This window comes from Galleria mellonella, unplaced genomic scaffold (genome assembly GCF_026898425.1).
Source record: "Galleria mellonella isolate WM207_F2 unplaced genomic scaffold, CSIRO_AGI_GalMel_v1 utg93, whole genome shotgun sequence".
NCBI lineage: Eukaryota > Metazoa > Arthropoda > Insecta > Lepidoptera > Pyralidae > Galleria > Galleria mellonella.
The window spans coordinates 3,604,556-3,621,683 of record NW_026442176.1 but is presented as its reverse complement, the minus strand read 5'-3'; the positions used below and the strand labels follow the sequence as shown (position 1 = coordinate 3,621,683).

The window sequence follows — 17,128 nt, the reverse complement described above, 5'->3', positions numbered from 1 at the left end:
AATCCTATTACTTCTACTGTTAGAAGCAGTAACTAAACGTTTCTAATCAAATTTTGTTAAATACATAAAACAAAAAAAATTGACAAAGGAAATAGATGGCGCTTTTCACTGAACAAAGATGGAAGTGGTTCTTTATAATTCTACCGTTTGTAGATTATGTGGAGAAGAAAATGATAATGGAACATTATTATATTCTAGTGATGTAAATAATCAAACATTATGTGAAGTTATTAATACATATTTACCAATTAAGGTATAGTATTTATTATTTGTGACTGTTTTGACTCAGCGAAAATCTAACATGGCGGATTGGTATTATATTAAAAACATTTTCATTTCTTTATTATCCATAATTCAAAACTGTAAAGTAATATTTACCGTATAAAATTAAATAATATTGTTAAAATTATTAACTGAATGAAAAAAGTGCTGATATCGGTTTTTCACCTTAATTATATTGTCAACGATAAATTATTGTCAATATATAAAATACTCGCGCCAGTATTTGACAATTGACAAAAATTTTCAATATTGTTTATCAGCTGATTTTTACAATTTAGTAAAAACACCCTGAACGTGGTTATATATCAAATTGTATAAAGAACTATAAATGTCGAGCTGTCACAACAACTTAAAACGTTATAATATGATTAAAAGGAAAAATATGATTTTAATTTTTTTTAATCATACACATAATAAGCTTTCAGTTTTCTGCTACTGAATATATTTAAAAAAATTTGCTCGTATTTTATATTATACATTAAAACACAGTCTTCTTGATTTGTGCAAAATATTACAAGTTAATCTATATTTCATTGTTGGTGTTTTTGTACTGTAACTTTTATAATATATATAAAAATGGGCAAATTTTATTATTTCATAGATTTCGATATTTTGACTGACCCTTATTAGTATTGATTTTGGAATCCTATAAATTTGTATTTATTTACCTGACTGACAAAGAACGAGGTTAATATTTTTAGCTTTTTTGTATAATAAGTACTTTTTATATATATGTTATATTTATCAGTGGCTGAACTCATTACCAATTCCATTTCTCCAAAATTCATATCTCTGAAATATATATTAGATATGTATGTTCTGGCTCTCCGATTACTGAGGAATCTAGTGGCTACAACTATGTAATCTGGCTAGGTTTGATGGATTGAATAGAAAAACCTAAACAATATTTGATGTAAAACATTGTAATTCTCTTTATGATAAATATAGTCTGTGTTATTTATTATGAAGATATTTAGGAAAAAATAAGATTATGAATTGTCCAAAAGAAAAAATAGGAAGAATTTTATTTAGATATGGAATGACATCTATCGTAAGTGTAACTAGCCAGTAACAGAAAGGTAACCATAGTTCCATCTATATAGGTTGGTATGACACAAAGTCTAACAATTCTATTTTGAATACATATTTACATTTATTTATATCACGCTACACATACACCCACGCATACATTTAACCCTCTTTACAATTGGTGACCATGAATATGTATTATTTAATCATTGCTGTCAATATCTGAACTTTAACAACATGAATTTTAATTATTTTATATATCAATTAACTTTATGGACACTCACTATTATATATGGTTCCTTTCATACATGTGCTTATATTACTTGCATACACCCACTCTAACTTGCCTACCTCGCTATGGAATCAAAATTTTTGTTTGTATAAGTAAAATCCGTTATTGGCTGTATTCATAAGAGACTTAGCATGTAAGTTATTTTTTAAGAGCTGTGGATTTTTGTATAAAATAAAATAAAAAAATAAAATAAAATACAATATTGAATTGACATTTCTTCATAGTCGTAGAATACTGACAAATATTACATATATAGATCCATCAGTATTCTATGACTATGACAATTCATGTAAACAGAGAAAAAAATGAGAATAAATAACAGCAAAGAATAAAATAAAACTATGATTAATTTTGTTTTTAAATGGTGCATTATTATAGATATCAGATGATGGCCAATTACCTAGAACCATATGTCCAGGATGTACAATTCAGTTGGAAGCCACAGTGGAATTCTTAAATCTTATTGCGAAAGGCCAGGTAATGTTATGTGCAATGAGTATTAATAAATTAATAATAGTAACTAAAAATATAAAAGTGTATATTTTTTACATTCACTTTTTTTGCTCTTTACATTTAATTGAACATTTACTTATAAGACAGAGGGTTATATATTACTAATATAATAAAATTGTACCTAGACAATATCTGTACGTAGGAAATATCAAAGAACAATTAACATAAGAGGTATTAATAAGACCAATAGATACTAAAATGATATTTTTTAGGAATTTTGTCTGTCCATCTGTCTGTCTCTGTCTGTTTATTTGTACCAGCATCATGCAAAAACTTACACTAAATTGAATATAGGTTTTCACAATTGTGTTACCGAAGGTCTAACTAAAAATTTTGTATATGTTTTATATAGTCTAGAAGTCTATTTAATTAGATTTTTAGTTCTTAAATCCATGAATACGAAGTAGCGGGCAATAAGCTAGTATTGGATAATATTTTTTCCTATTTCTATAAGCAACATCTTGCTGAAGAAAACTTTGTTTATACAATTTGAAATGGTAAACTAAGTAACAGCTAAATGGTTCTCCTGATATATTGTCATTCCTGAAATAAAGGTGTTATCCCTCTATGCTCTGTACTGTCATTTATCATATGCCCTTCAAACCAAAATATATGCATGCAAACTAATCTGCTTGGCAATAGAATCATATACTATGAATACCTATTTATAGAGTTGATCATAGTTTTATTGTACATCATCATGTTACTGAATAAAACATATTGTTCTTCCAGAAAATAATACGAGAGCTACATCAGAGAGAAAAAGATTATAAGAAATCATTATGCAATGGTAACACCAAAGCACCTGAGATTATTACTGAAAACATTGTGTATGAAAGTAAGTATTTATATGTGTAGTACCAAATTTGAAGTAGAGCTCTAACTCTAAACAGGGCATAATCTTGTGTAACTGCTCTTGAATATCAATTAAACAGCTTATCTTTTATTATTTCTTCTTTAACTAGCTCCAACCATCGCATACCATATCGATAGTGTAAAAAGTTATTTCTAATTTCAGTAAACACAAGTAATGGAATGTACCAAGTGGAACATCCAATTGCTTTGCAAATTGCTGGCTTGGAGAAACCCAAACGTAAACGTGGGCGGCCACCCAAAAAGCCCAAAAGCACTGAAGAATTGCCAGAAGAAGAACCCGTGGTATTGCAAAATCTTGATTCAGCTAATAATTCAAAAGAAGAACCAACACCTGGAAAGCGACGACGGAAAACGCCGACTAGATTCAAAGAAGCTGTACAGGTAAAAAAAATTGAGTAAAATACTGTTTGTCTCTATATAAATAGAGTTCAAATCTTGGTCTTTTGGGGTTTTTTTAATGGATGATGATGGAATGTTAACCATGCCTGCGCTATTGGTATATACTGGCGGGACACCAGTGAGGGATGAATGGTGAGGATAAAAAGGCAGGTCAGTTAGCCCATCGTGACAAATTTAATGATAAATTAGTCATTTAGAAACCTGGTCGTAGGTCGACCTGATAATTGATAACAATGGGAACTAACCTCCCCATTACTAATAATCTCTTCCTCCCGATCATTTGCGGTTAGACAAGGAAATAAACAGTATTCCAACCAAAGCTCAAAGTATCTCAGTGTATGTATATCACAAAGTTTAGGTAAGACTTAGTAATTAAGAACAGTTAATAATTCAAAAACTTGTCAACTGATACTGTGTCGTTATTGCTTTTAATTAAGTATATATATTTTAATTTTTTTTTTCTTGTGGCCAGTAATCTAAAAAAATCTTTCCATATTAATATTTAAAAAAAATAATAATTCTCATGCAACTAGTCATTGTCTAATTTTATTAATGTTCTCAATTTTTAGGGTAAAGAGTTAGAGAGAATATTTATAGAAGAAGGGGTAATTGATGGAGAAGAAAGTGAGAATGACATCAAGCCAGACATAGATCCGGAGCAAAAAATTCCAGAATCAAAGGAACCAGAGATTATTGGTCATATGGAGGACTCTGGAGAACTAGTTGTGGTTGTCAAGGGCAAAGGACGCGGTCGGCCCAAAGGTTTGTTTAGCACTTTTAACAATGTTTTATTGTTCTTTTTTTATACAACTTAGAATGACAAACAAGCTGACGGTCCACCTGATGGAAAGTGGTGGTAGCAGGATGCAGTAATAAAACATATATATATTTGAGATATAAAATAATAAGTTTAGTGGAAAAAAAACAAGACATGTCTTATAAAAAACTGACACACAACAAACTTATACATTGTTCTAAAAAACCTCAGTGTCAACAGCCAGTATTAAAATGCCAACTAAAATATGGTTTAGTTAGCATTTGATATTGGTATATGCCGTACACACGCCGGTCGGTCGGCGAGGGCTCGTGCAGGCGCGTGCAGGCGCGTGCAGGCGCGTGCAGGCGCGGTGTCAGTAGTTGCGCGTGGTGGTCGGCAGGGCGCGTGCAGGCGCGGCAGTGGGCGTGCGCGCAGTGCGGCGCGGTGTTCTCGTGCGCGGGCCGCTACATGGCGCACGTGGCGCAGCACGGGCCCGCGCGCTGCGGCTGCGGCCTGCGCTGCGACTCGCGCCTGCACCTGCACCACCACCAGCGCGCCACCGGACACTCCGCCGCCGACAACGCCGACACCGCCGACACCGCCGACACCGCCGCCGACACCGCCGACACCGCCGCCGCCACCGACCACACGCCCGCCGCTGCGGGTGAGGTAAGGGGTATCGTCGTGACATTTACTGAGTAAAAGTAGTATTTTACTCTCAGATAGATCGTATGTTTTTTTTTACGATTATTTTGTAATATAAACAAATTATAATTTCTAATATTGAACGATATTTAAGTAAACATTAGTCTTAGCTAATGATTAAAGTCAATTGAATCAAATTTCAGTACGTGGTTTAATTTTATAAAATTAATACATAAATTAGTTGATTTGTAAGTATTAGCGATGTCATATGTATTAGTTAAATTTTGTTTTTGAAAACATGTAATTGGTTTTTTGTCTCTACTGTTTTTTTTTTTATTATGAAATTATCTAGCTGTTGGTTTTTCTTTAATAAAATATATTTTTTTTTATACAACTTAAAATGGCAAACATGCTGACGGCCCACCTGATGGAAAGTGGTAACTCGCCTATAGACATAAGCAGTATAATAACATAAATATATATTTTTCCTGAGGACAATTTAACTACAGCCATGCAAACACAGCTGCTTCACGGTTGAAACACGAATGGAATATTACAATTTAACTAACAGAGAATATTGCAACAAAATTGATCAAGACGTATTGAATATTTACAGATGATGTAATAAATCTATTATTATGTTTTTAGAATCTTCAAAATGAATCCAAAGGAGAAACAACTCCGCCTCAACAGACCACAGATTCACCTGACCTGCCACCAATTGACAATGTCATTGACAATGTGATGGCAAGCAAAAGTTTACCCGACCTGAACCCACTTTTACCAGAAAATACTACAAATACATCCGAAGCAGTTGAAGTCGTTCCAGAGGACACTAAAAAAGACATTGAAGCCAATGAAAGTAAGTGTTTATAATGTGTTACTTCAGCTAAAGAGACAAAGATGTTTCAGAATTATACAGGGCTTGGGCTCAATGTATACCATGTATCTATGTAGAAAGCAAATTGCACCTATATTCGAACATAATTTCTTACAATTTTGCTTTTTTCTTTGAGAGAAACTTAATTTCAAATTTAACAATTGTGACACAAAACCTAACACAATGATACATTATTTATTCCTGACGATATCATCATATCTCCTGCTTTAGAGGGTTTTACCAGTAAAGTAGTAATAGCGTAAATCTTGTACTCATATTAGGTCATCAATAGTCTATATACTTATTAGGTAAATTTTTTATCGCTGTTTGTTTTACAGATTCAATTATTCTTAAAGAAATACCTCTCGACACTGAGGGCCCTGCAGAAGTTATTGTGCCTGATGTAAAGCCAAGGCTCAAGTGCAACCACTGTGACAAGACGTTTAGTACCAAACAGAGCAAGTCTGTACATATAAAGGTATTATTTATATAAATGACTTTTTATCCACGACTTCATTCATGTGACCATATAAGAATAAGAATATATAAATCATATTAATTCGTAATGAACTCATTTTTCTGTTTTAAACATGTGCCCGGTTGGCGTCTCCCTAAGTCGAATCTTGCATCCTCGGTGAAATATCTAGCGCTAGCATTGAGATGTTTGTAATGAATATTTTGTTTTTAATGTATGATAATCGAATGGTAATCCCGCGTGCGCTATTGGATTGAGCTAGCTGTGTCACAAGCACTGACGAATTTATGTCGACTAAAGATTTGCGCACCGATGATAAATAGATGTTTCTTCGACGTTATGATCGATGTTTGGCACAGTATGACCGAAAGGAGCGAATCGTATGCGATTTGATGGCATTTGTCGCTGAAGATTCGCGACCTAAAACCCCAGAATACGGCGCTTACCTGATAATATGTCGTTGGCAGGCGGCGCACCAGGGCGAGCGGCCGCACGTGTGCGGCGAGTGCGGCGCCCGGTTCGCGTACCCGCGCTCGCTGGCGCTGCACGCCGTCTCGCACCGCCGCCCGCGCGCCGCGCGTGGCTTCGCCTGCGACCTCTGCGGCAAGGTACGCGCACACCGCTACACGCACACACCACACGAACGCACACACACACCGCAACACGCACGCACACACACACCGCAATACGCACGCACACCGCAACATGCACACACGCACGCACATCGCAACACGCACATACGTACGCACACCGCAACATGCAACACGCACGCACACCGCAACATGCACACACGTACGCACACCGCAACATGCAACACGCACGCACACCGCAACATGCACGCACACCGCAACACGCAACACACACGCACACCGCAACACGCAACACACACGCACACCACAACACACAACGCGCACACACACAGCAACACGCACACACACACACCGTAACACGTAACACGCACACACACACACACACACACACACACACACACACACACACACACACACACACACACACACACACACACACACACACACACACACACACACACACACACGCAACACACACACACACGTAACACGTAACACGCACACACTGCAATACGCAACACGCACGCACACCGCAACACGCAACACATACGCACACTGCAACACGCTGCGTAATTTTAGCAATTATTTAGAAATTAACAAACTCAAAAGCGCCTACCGTGAAATATTTTCTGATATTTCGGGCCTAGATTAAACACAAATTTGATGTTAAAATTACATAATATATAAAAATATTAAAAATGTTAAAATATTTTTCCTTTGGTCTATTATGGTAAGATTTATGATAAACGAATTGTTAAGCTCCATTTACAGTACGAACAAAAACACGAAATTGAGCCCGAAAATTCAGAAATTCATTTTATAGTAGACCTCCTGTTTAAAAGTTGTTTAGTCACATGAACACTATTATTAATATATATATTTTATAATAAATATACAAAATTTTGGTAATATATAATTTTTCCAATAGCATTCATGCAATGAACTATGAGACTAATGCTTGACCATTGTTAATGTCCAGGTACTGAACCACCCATCGTCGGTGGTGTACCACAAGGAGGCGGAGCACGCGGGTCAGCGGTACGTGTGTAACAAGTGCGGCAAGTCGTTCAAGCACAAGCAGCTGCTGCAGCGGCACCAGCTCGTACACTCGCAGCTGCGACCCTTCACCTGCAAGGTCGGTTACCGACCACTCTTGCAATTCTTTTTATTAAACGTAGGATGGCCAATGAGCTAACGACCTACCTGTTCGAAGATCGCTACTAGCCCATAGATATGAAATGCACCATAGATCTCACAAATAGTGTGTAATGCTGATGGTACCCGTCACGCGTTGTCATATCTAAGAACTAAGATATTACGTTTCCGTACCCTGTAATTTACTGCCGCGTTCTATTCTTGAAGCCAGAACGAGACTATATAGATAGATAGATAGATAGATACTCTTTATCGTTTCCTCCAAAAGATTACAATAGTAAACTTATTATAAATATAAATAATTACAAGAAATAATCACAATGAGAAAACAATGGGCGACCTTATCGCCAAGAGCTATCTCTCCCAAGCAAGCTTTGAATGGAGAGGAGTAATTATAAACAATTTGGTGGGAGGCACGATGAAAAATTTTGTTACTTCTAAATATGGGAGATGTGATACATATAATATATAGCTGTTTCGCAGCATAAACATAAATGAGACAGATATAAGTTGATATAATCAAACAGTCGTCTGTAGAAAATAGTTGTTTTGATCCTTCACCAAACGGACCTAATTATTAACATCTTTCATAATAATATTGTAGAATGCAATAAATAAATAAATTTGAAATGACCTATACTGATAACAAATGAAAACTTTTTAGTATACCCCAATTAGAAAAACAGTATTACAACTCGTGATTACAACTATCTTTCCCCTCTCACCTTACTGGTTACGCTTCAAACTATTTTCTCCTACATTCTTCACGACTCTGGAACGCGCTTCCTGATGCCATTAAGAGACTACCGACTAAACTGTCTTTAAAAAAAAACGTACACGCTCACTTTTTTGTTTTATCCGAGCAGTAAGTGTTTTATATTATTCTCAATTTCGTGTATAATATAGTATATGTCATATATATGTAAATATATTTGTTATTTATATATATTTATTCGTTTATATATGTAATTTTAGTATGTATGTATATCAATAATTACTAGTATCGCATTCTAGTATTCTGACACTTCCCTATGGTTGACTGGGAGAGAATGCTTTTAGCATTAAGTCCGCCATTTACACATATTTGTATTAATGAATAAATAAATAAATAATTTGCAAACAAACAAGGTAGAAATAAGATACAGGCAACTATGGGCAATTTTGTCATTAAATAGCGATTTTTTGCAAGCTCGGGGCGGGATGTAGTAATTAAAATTAAATCTAAGTTAACGCCTCAATTTACAGACGTGTAATGCATCGTTCAAGACGAAAGCGAATCTGATCAATCATCAACTACTTCACTCCGGGATCAAGAAATTCGCTTGTGAAATTTGCAAGCACCGTTTCGCGCATAAAACTAGTCTCACGCTGCACATGAGGTGGCATACAGGTAAGTGATACATAAAATTTAACAAATATAAAATGACAGTTCGATATGTCATTTTATAAATTAAGAGTGTTCATACCGATAGACTTTATCAAAGTGTATTGAAAGTATTTGTTAATTTGATGGATTTGTAGGTAGGGGCTGCCCTAGAAAGGGAAGGTATATGTCGACCAAAGGCGAGGAATTAAAAAAGTGCTAAATTAAAAGTACCCGTAACCGGTGAGAGTGTATGTAAAGATTGATTCGTGTGTAGGAAGTGAAAGAGGCCTGTTTGAGTTGAAGCATTTGGCGTTTCATTGTTTCTACCTATTTCAATGTAGACAGCCATGATAGATACGTAAAACACTAAAACAGAAAAGGTTTGCTAACTATTACACAAATGCAAATCGAAGCCTTATTCGAATATGCCCTGTGTATGAACCAGGCCAGAAGCCGTTCTCGTGCGGCGTGTGCGGCAAGAGCTTCAGCCAGAAGGGCAACCTGTCGGAGCACGCGCGCATCCACACGGGCGAGAAGCCGTACGCCTGCGCGCTGTGCCCGCGCCGCTTCACCACCTCCTCGCAGCACCGCCTGCACGCGCGCCGCCACGCGCAGCAGCCGCAGCACGCGCAGCACCCGCAGCACCCGCAGCACGCGCAGCAGCCGCAGCGGGACGACCGCGTCACGCTCGCCTGCACGCACTGCCCCAAGCGGTACGTGTACCAGTAGCTGCCATATTGTTAGCAATGCACAAGCAAGTCGACTATCGATTTATAGACGACATTCCAATTACAGGGTATAAATCGTAATGATAAATTTCTGATGAATTTTAGAATTTGCGTAGAGATTGATCTGATGTTATCCCTAACCTATAAATTCTCAAAGGTAGATACTTCACAAATAGGGCCCAGTAATTGTGTAGTATCTCAAAGTATAGAGAAAAAAAAATAAGGTTCATTGGAGAAGTAAAATTACATTAATTTACTAAATAGTTTTTTGACACGATTTTTCCCCCTTTTTTGTTTTAACATTATTGCATAGGATTACATAATTATTGATCAAAGTTTTTTTCAATATCTAACAATTTCTTAGAACATTGGCATTATGAAAATAGAAAAAAAATGCGATCAAGGTTATTTAAATAGAAATGAATTCTATTCTAAATTTAAAATTCACGTACACTACAACAGATTTGCGTCGCACACGGCACTGATAGCGCACCAGCGGCGCGTGGCTGCCGCGGCGGCGGGCGCGGGAGCGGAGGCGGAGGCGGGCGCGGACGCGGGCGGGCAGCGGCAGCGGCACACGTGCGGCGAGTGCGGACGGTCGTTCGGTGAACGCTGGGCGCTGGTGAAGCACGCGCGCCGCCATACCGGCGAGCGACCCTTCCGCTGTCCGCACTGCCCGCGAGCCTTCGCGGACTGCTCCAACCTCAACAAGCACAAGAAGGTACCCCGCTACCTTACATTATATATATATACGGTACATACACCAAAATAACATTTTTTACTTGTCTGTCTAATCTCTGAATTCCAGCTAATCTCTGAAATGGCTGGACCGATTTTGACGGGACTTTTATTGGCAGGTAGCCGATGTAATAAGGAGTAACTTAGGCTACGTTTATTTAAGAAAAATTCTTTTATTTTAGAAAAATAAAATAATGTTGCAATGTCCATATACTGTCCAGTACCGCGCGCAGTTAGGCGAAACGAAGTTCGTCGGGTCAGCTAGTTCTCTATATCATTTGGAAAAAACAGCGTTTGAGGGTAGTGTAATAATAATAATAAATAAATAAATAAATATCTTTTATTTCAGCAAGTGCACAAACAAATAAGTCTGCTGGTAAACGATAATAACCAACCGGAAGCGGTAGAGGCGGGGGCGGTGATGATGATGGGTGGCGAGGTGGAGGAGGCGGCGGCGGGAGTGGTGCAGGAGGAGGGCGGCCAGGGGGAGGGGGAGTTACACGAGCGCGTCATATACGTGGCGTACGACGTGGACGAGCCGCATTCACCCGCATACCACATATTGGATCCGGAGCAGGTGATCAGTCATCAGTCTCACATTATTTTATATATTACTAGCAACCCGCCCCGGCTTCGCACGAGTTTTTTAAAGAAAATATAAAATAGCCTATGTTGTTGCAAGGCTACATCTCCTCGCAGTAGTTTTTAAGTTAAATTAACAACGTTACAAACAAAAAATCATTTATCTTTCCTCGTTATATATAATATTAATTTACATTAGTACACTACCTAAATTTTCGAAACCCCCGGCTCGGAGGCGAGGCGCGGGGTACGGGACGCCTGCGCGGACCGGTCAAATTACGGCGACACGAAATTAGTTTTGTTATGCATTATTTGATATGACTGCTCCCACTTAAATGTGGATGAAAAGAGATATTTATTAATTTATCACGACACTGCAGTGAATTCTCGCTAGTGTGTATCTCACACACTAGTGAGAGTTCACCCTCGTCTCGCTCACTCGCACATGTGTCGCGTAAATCGTCTCATTTCGTAAAATTATTTATTAAATACGAATGATTTGTGATAACCCTCCCAAATTATTCGGAAATTAAAAGTATAATTAAAGGATATAAGAAATATATAGGATATAAGAAAATTAAAATTAAAGGGTATATTTCAGTATTCACAAACGAAAGTATATTAATATCGATTGTGCCTGGGGCAGGAGCTGATTATCGTATCATGTTTCCAAAACAGTTTTTCGAAAATGCAACTCAATATTTGCTATCAGTATTATTACTATTTATTGGCATTTTTTTATACAACTTAGAATGGCAAACAAGCTGACGGCCCACCTGATGGAAAGTGGTAACCGTCGCCTACAGACATGAGCAGTACCATGGACATAACAGAGTATACTGTTTCGCACATGATACCCCCATGCGTTGCCATTCCTGAGGACTCAGGTGTTATTCCTCTGTACCCAGTAAATTCACGCCATATCCCACCCTTCAAACCGAAACACAGCCATGCAAACACAACTGCTTTACGGTTGAAACACGAATGGGACAGAGTATCCAAGCAATCGACTTTTGTACAAAGTCTCCCTCTGGCATGTTTTGTATTACTAAAAAGTTAGCGAACATTGTGGTGATTGCTGCTTCTAAAGTAGCGATAGAGGTCTGAGGAAAAAAAAAGTAATGTGGGAATGACTGCCGTTAGAAAAAAAAACTTATTTGACGATTGTTTGTATTTATTGTATTTTTAAAGGAATGTTATTGGGACTCTAAAGTTTTAATCAGTAAAATTAAAGATAGAGGGAATTGGAATCGTTACTGTATTTTATTATTGGTCATGTACTAGAAACATTTATGTTGTAAATGTACTACAATTTAGGAAATAAATTTTATTAGTTTATCGATTAATTACAGTTGATAACTAAAGTTTGTCACAAAATAAAAAGTTACCATCTAGCGATTAGCTAGCAATTGTACCATGTAATACTCGTGGCATTTTATGACGTTTCGTAAATATGTACAAGGTGCACTGTATGTTATTAAATAGGTAATGGGCTCTCTGGTTTTTATCTTCTTATGCCATAGACTATAATAATAACGTCACGTGTACGTCACAGGCGGCGACCCTGAACAACGGCAAGATGTTGTCAACCTGCGAGCTGTACCCGGGCCCGTCGCTGCTGGTGCAGCACACAGAGCTGGAGGCGGAACCCGAGCTGCACGAGGAGGCTAGCCTCCAGCAGTACGATCCCAAGTTGGACGAGCTCCCATTGAAGGATGAACATATTACAGTTAGTTGGCTATATTGTATATAATAAAATGGTCCTTTCTATATGCTTGTCCTTTGTGCCCTTTCTATATGCTTGAAATTTTATCCTCTGCTCGGGTACCACTATCCCATTGGTGTTTCTACTAAGCAGCAGTGAAATAACAGGATACCATGGTATCTTAATCTTAGTCTTAAGAAATAGCACACGTGACGTATTTCTACCATGGGGTCACTGTTATCTGTGATATTCACAATGCTATTAGTGTTTACAAATGATGGGTATCACTTTCCATAAGGTGGACCATCAGCTTTTTTAACAATTCAAAAAAAATGTTTCTATACTTGCCATATTTAGCAAAAACCGTTGCTGTATTGTCTTGGCTAAGAATGGGCCATTTTTTCTATTCCCGTGATTGTCGTAAGAGGAACTAACTAACGAACTAAGGGAACTTAATTGCCGAAAGATGTCCCTCATGTCATCAGATGTCATCCCTCTCAAAACGTCACCAAAAGCCTAACTACGGTTGCCAATCCGCCTGCCAAACGTGACAACTACTGGCAAAACTTTTACAGGTAACAGATGAGCAAGGCAATCCGCTCCACTTCACGATGCAGGACGGCACGCAGCTCGCCATCACCTCCGTGGACGGGAAATCTTTGCAGGTATGTCCAGGAATGGGCAGCAGTGTCCCTCACCAAAATTATCAGAGGGAGACTTTGTACAAAAGTGATTGCTTGGGTACCTCTGTCCCATTCGTGTTTCAACTGTAAAGCAGTTGTGTTTGCATGGCTGTGTTTCGGTTTGAAGGGTTTGAAGGTACAGAGGAATAACATCTGAGTCCTCAGGCATGGCAGCGCATGGGGGGTATCATGAGCGAAATAGTATACTCTGTTATGTCCATGGTACTGCTCATGTCTATAGGCGACGGTTACCACTTTCCATTCTTGTTTGCCATTCTAAGTTGCATAAAAAAATATATTCTGATGGATATTTGATTTGATTTGGTGATCCAAAGCCGTGGCTACTATGGGCAAAATCCTCCTTCTATGGAGACGTCTATATTCAGCAGTCGACATTTAACGGCTATATAATCATCTTCACGTAATATTGAATTAATTTGCATTCTTTTTAAGGAATGTACTACTACCAGGGGGTACTACTGAAAGGGGAAAGGGATTATTAATAATGGGGTCTAACAGCCCCATTGCTAGCAACATATCCTGTCAGGTTGACCTCCACCAGCATTAGAATGCGGTCACTCCGTCAATCCCTCCAGCACTTGTCTCGCACTTTTCACTGTCAAAGTAGTACAAAACCATTTTTCCGGATTTTTTTTTTATACAATGTAGAATGGCAAACAAGCTGACGGTCTACCTGATGAAACGTGGTAACCATTGTCTATAGATATCTGCAAAATCGCTAGTTTGGGCCCCGATTTTATTCTTATGTACCCATTTAATCTATTCATTATGTATCCAGGTTGTGACACAAGATGGCCAGACTATCCCCGTCGAGATCAACGGATACGACGAGGAAGAGGAAGAGGTGAGGACTTTTTATTACACTAGTGAAGCTTAAAATAGGCATTTTAATCATTATTCAGGTATGGTTCTCCATCACCACCTGCAATGGCTGTAGATGCAACTAAAAAAGAAAAACTTTATTACTAATAAATATGAAAGTTTATAGGAATATTTGGATAGATCGATGTTTTTTTTTCACACAAAAACTACTGAATGAGATTTTGGTACATTGGTAGGTTATGTCCTAACTTACCTCATAGGATACTTTATGTACTAATTTATGAGGGCTAAGCCGCAGCATATAGCTAATAACTAATAAATACTTGAACCATACTTAAACTCGCCACTTGGTAAGAGCATTCAATTATTGAAGAATGGCAACATTGCTTTTATCCGACAATTTTCATAAACTAACATTTTTCATTTTTTCAATGTTTGTTAAATTCTTTTCGAAAATTGCCACGTTGAATTAGGAACGTTTTTAAAACATGTTTATTATAAATTGTACATCAGTGACACTCGACGTTGGCAACACATTCCTATAATACAAGGTGTAAAAGACAGGTTGGCAAAAACTGAAACAGTGAATGCAGATCATTATACTGAACTGAAAACTGGTTGAAATTCTTTCTGAAAAAATTCAATTTCTTTTTTATTTTTTTTTTTCGTTTAAACTCATGTTGTTATGTCATAATATAAAGAAATAATAATATTCCATAATGAAATACTATGAGATACCAAAAAACAGCAATGTAATATTAGTATTAAAATCTTGCCGCGACGCGCGAAATCAGCTGTGTAAGGTCAACGCCACAAACGTACTAAAATTACCTAAAAAGCGGCATTGGCCGCGTGTTGTTAGGTATTTCGCGTCGTGTGGATCGTAAAATTTCAAATATATTGCGCGGTATCAAAACTAAGAAACGTTAATGTTATGACTGTAGTCCATTTCCGGCGGGAACCTAATTTGCCATCTGATTCAGACCATTCATCGGAATCAGCTGTTTTCGTTTTAATCAACCTTTCCCTTCCATCCTATATATAAATTATAAATAAATATATTTCAATTTTCAGGAGGCAGTAGAAGCACCCGAGAGGATTGTTCACCAGTTGAGAATCGACAACAGCGACGGTACCCCTGTCACACATTACTTTGCCCTCGTCTAACCAAGTTTTTCTAGAATAATTCTAGATTTCTAGTACACAGGTCTTACGGAGTTACAATATTTTAAATATTTTTTAAAACTGCGTTCAGCTTTTCTCGATTATTTTATATATTATTATGCTACAGAAATTATAAAAACCGATATTGATGAGTATTTTATCTTTTAATCAAAAGGATTAACTCCTATGGTGAATGTATACTATTTTTGTTAAAATTCAAGTTTTTTTTTATCAGCCTTAAGAAAAAGGTGATTTTTAATTGCATTATTTTAATGGTCTGATTTTAACAATTTAAAAAAAAATAATGTCCAACTTTACATTGTGATTAATTACTTGGCATATTTAAACAATTACGGTGTTTTTTTTTATCAATATGTGCGTAAAGTGAACCAATAATCAGTAAATGGGTATATAAAGTATAAAAAAAAAAACAAAACATATATCGCATACCTAGTAAAATATCGCTATAGTTTAAAATTGGTAAAATGGGTTTTTGTAATAAATATCTAGAGCAGATTTAACGGCCTAGCTAAAAAACTTCAGCTCTATCGGACACCAAGTCGAGACGTTACATTATTTAAGATTTTGTTTTGTTATCTCAGATCTTGATTTAAAAACTAAACTACTTAACCGTTTTCTATAAAATTTCTTTCAGATAAAAAAGAAAATAATTTTTCCAAATCTGTTTATATTATTATTATTGTTGTTGCTTAGATTTCTGTTTTGCACTAATTAGTGCCCATTCACTACTTCCTATGCCAGTGTTAAGTTGATTGGAAGAGATCTCTTTTAGAGATATGTTCACCTTTGCTTACATTGTTTCTAATTGTTATTACTGTATATTTTAGTGTAATAAAAAATATATATAAATGACGGAGTTCCGAGGTAATAAAATAAAAATACAACCGAACTGAAAACCTTTTCCTTTTTTAAGTTGGTTAAAAATAGATTGCAAGTTTTAAAAAGGCTCACATATTAAAGTACATACATGGTAACCTTTGTACAAAATTATAGCTTGTAAAACACTTTAGGTTGTTCCTTCACTAACTCACTTCATCAATTTTGTGTTAAGTTGATTTTTAACTAAGGATGCGATATATCGAATCGCTTTGCAAAATTGTCGCTTCAGTTACATGTACGCGATTTTAGAAATATATAAATTGAATGGATCTCTCAATTACTTACATTATAATACAGTGATATTTAATATAGATAATTAAGTATTCAATATGTAAGTAGTTTATCGAACAAATTTAATTGTAATATAATTGAATTATAATTGATTGAAGAATAATATGATTAATTAATATTTTATTTTGTTATTGTAAATATTAAATAAAATAAGATTTTAATTATTCTTTGTTTTTTTTTATTGACAATCCTATTTAAGTGAAAATGTGAGTTTGTAAAAGCTGCTTAATGGATT

The 17,128-nt window shown here is 36.5% G+C and overlaps 1 protein-coding gene across 2 annotated transcripts; it reads left to right on the top strand.

The window, feature by feature from the left end:
* Positions 1-81: 81 nt before the first annotated feature.
* Positions 82-16,997, top strand: LOC113516869 (zinc finger protein 835-like). Of its 2 annotated transcripts, none has more exons than XM_052902709.1 (18): positions 82-253; positions 1,982-2,080; positions 2,849-2,954; positions 3,135-3,373; positions 3,961-4,153; positions 4,549-4,817; positions 5,442-5,655; positions 6,012-6,151; positions 6,616-6,756; positions 7,718-7,873; positions 9,139-9,283; positions 9,705-9,972; positions 10,450-10,708; positions 11,075-11,302; positions 12,863-13,036; positions 13,588-13,677; positions 14,495-14,560; positions 15,613-16,996. In XM_052902709.1, exons 1-18 carry the CDS (start codon positions 119-121, stop codon positions 15,703-15,705), a joined length of 3,015 nt encoding a protein of 1,004 aa, XP_052758669.1. In that variant the 5' UTR covers positions 82-118; the 3' UTR covers positions 15,706-16,996. The 2 variants fall into 2 exon arrangements, with proteins under 2 accessions (XP_052758669.1, XP_052758670.1); XM_052902710.1 differs by lacking the exon at positions 82-253 and adding an exon at positions 340-969 and having other exon boundaries at positions 15,613-16,997.
* The last annotated feature ends 131 nt before the right edge of the window (positions 16,998-17,128 follow it).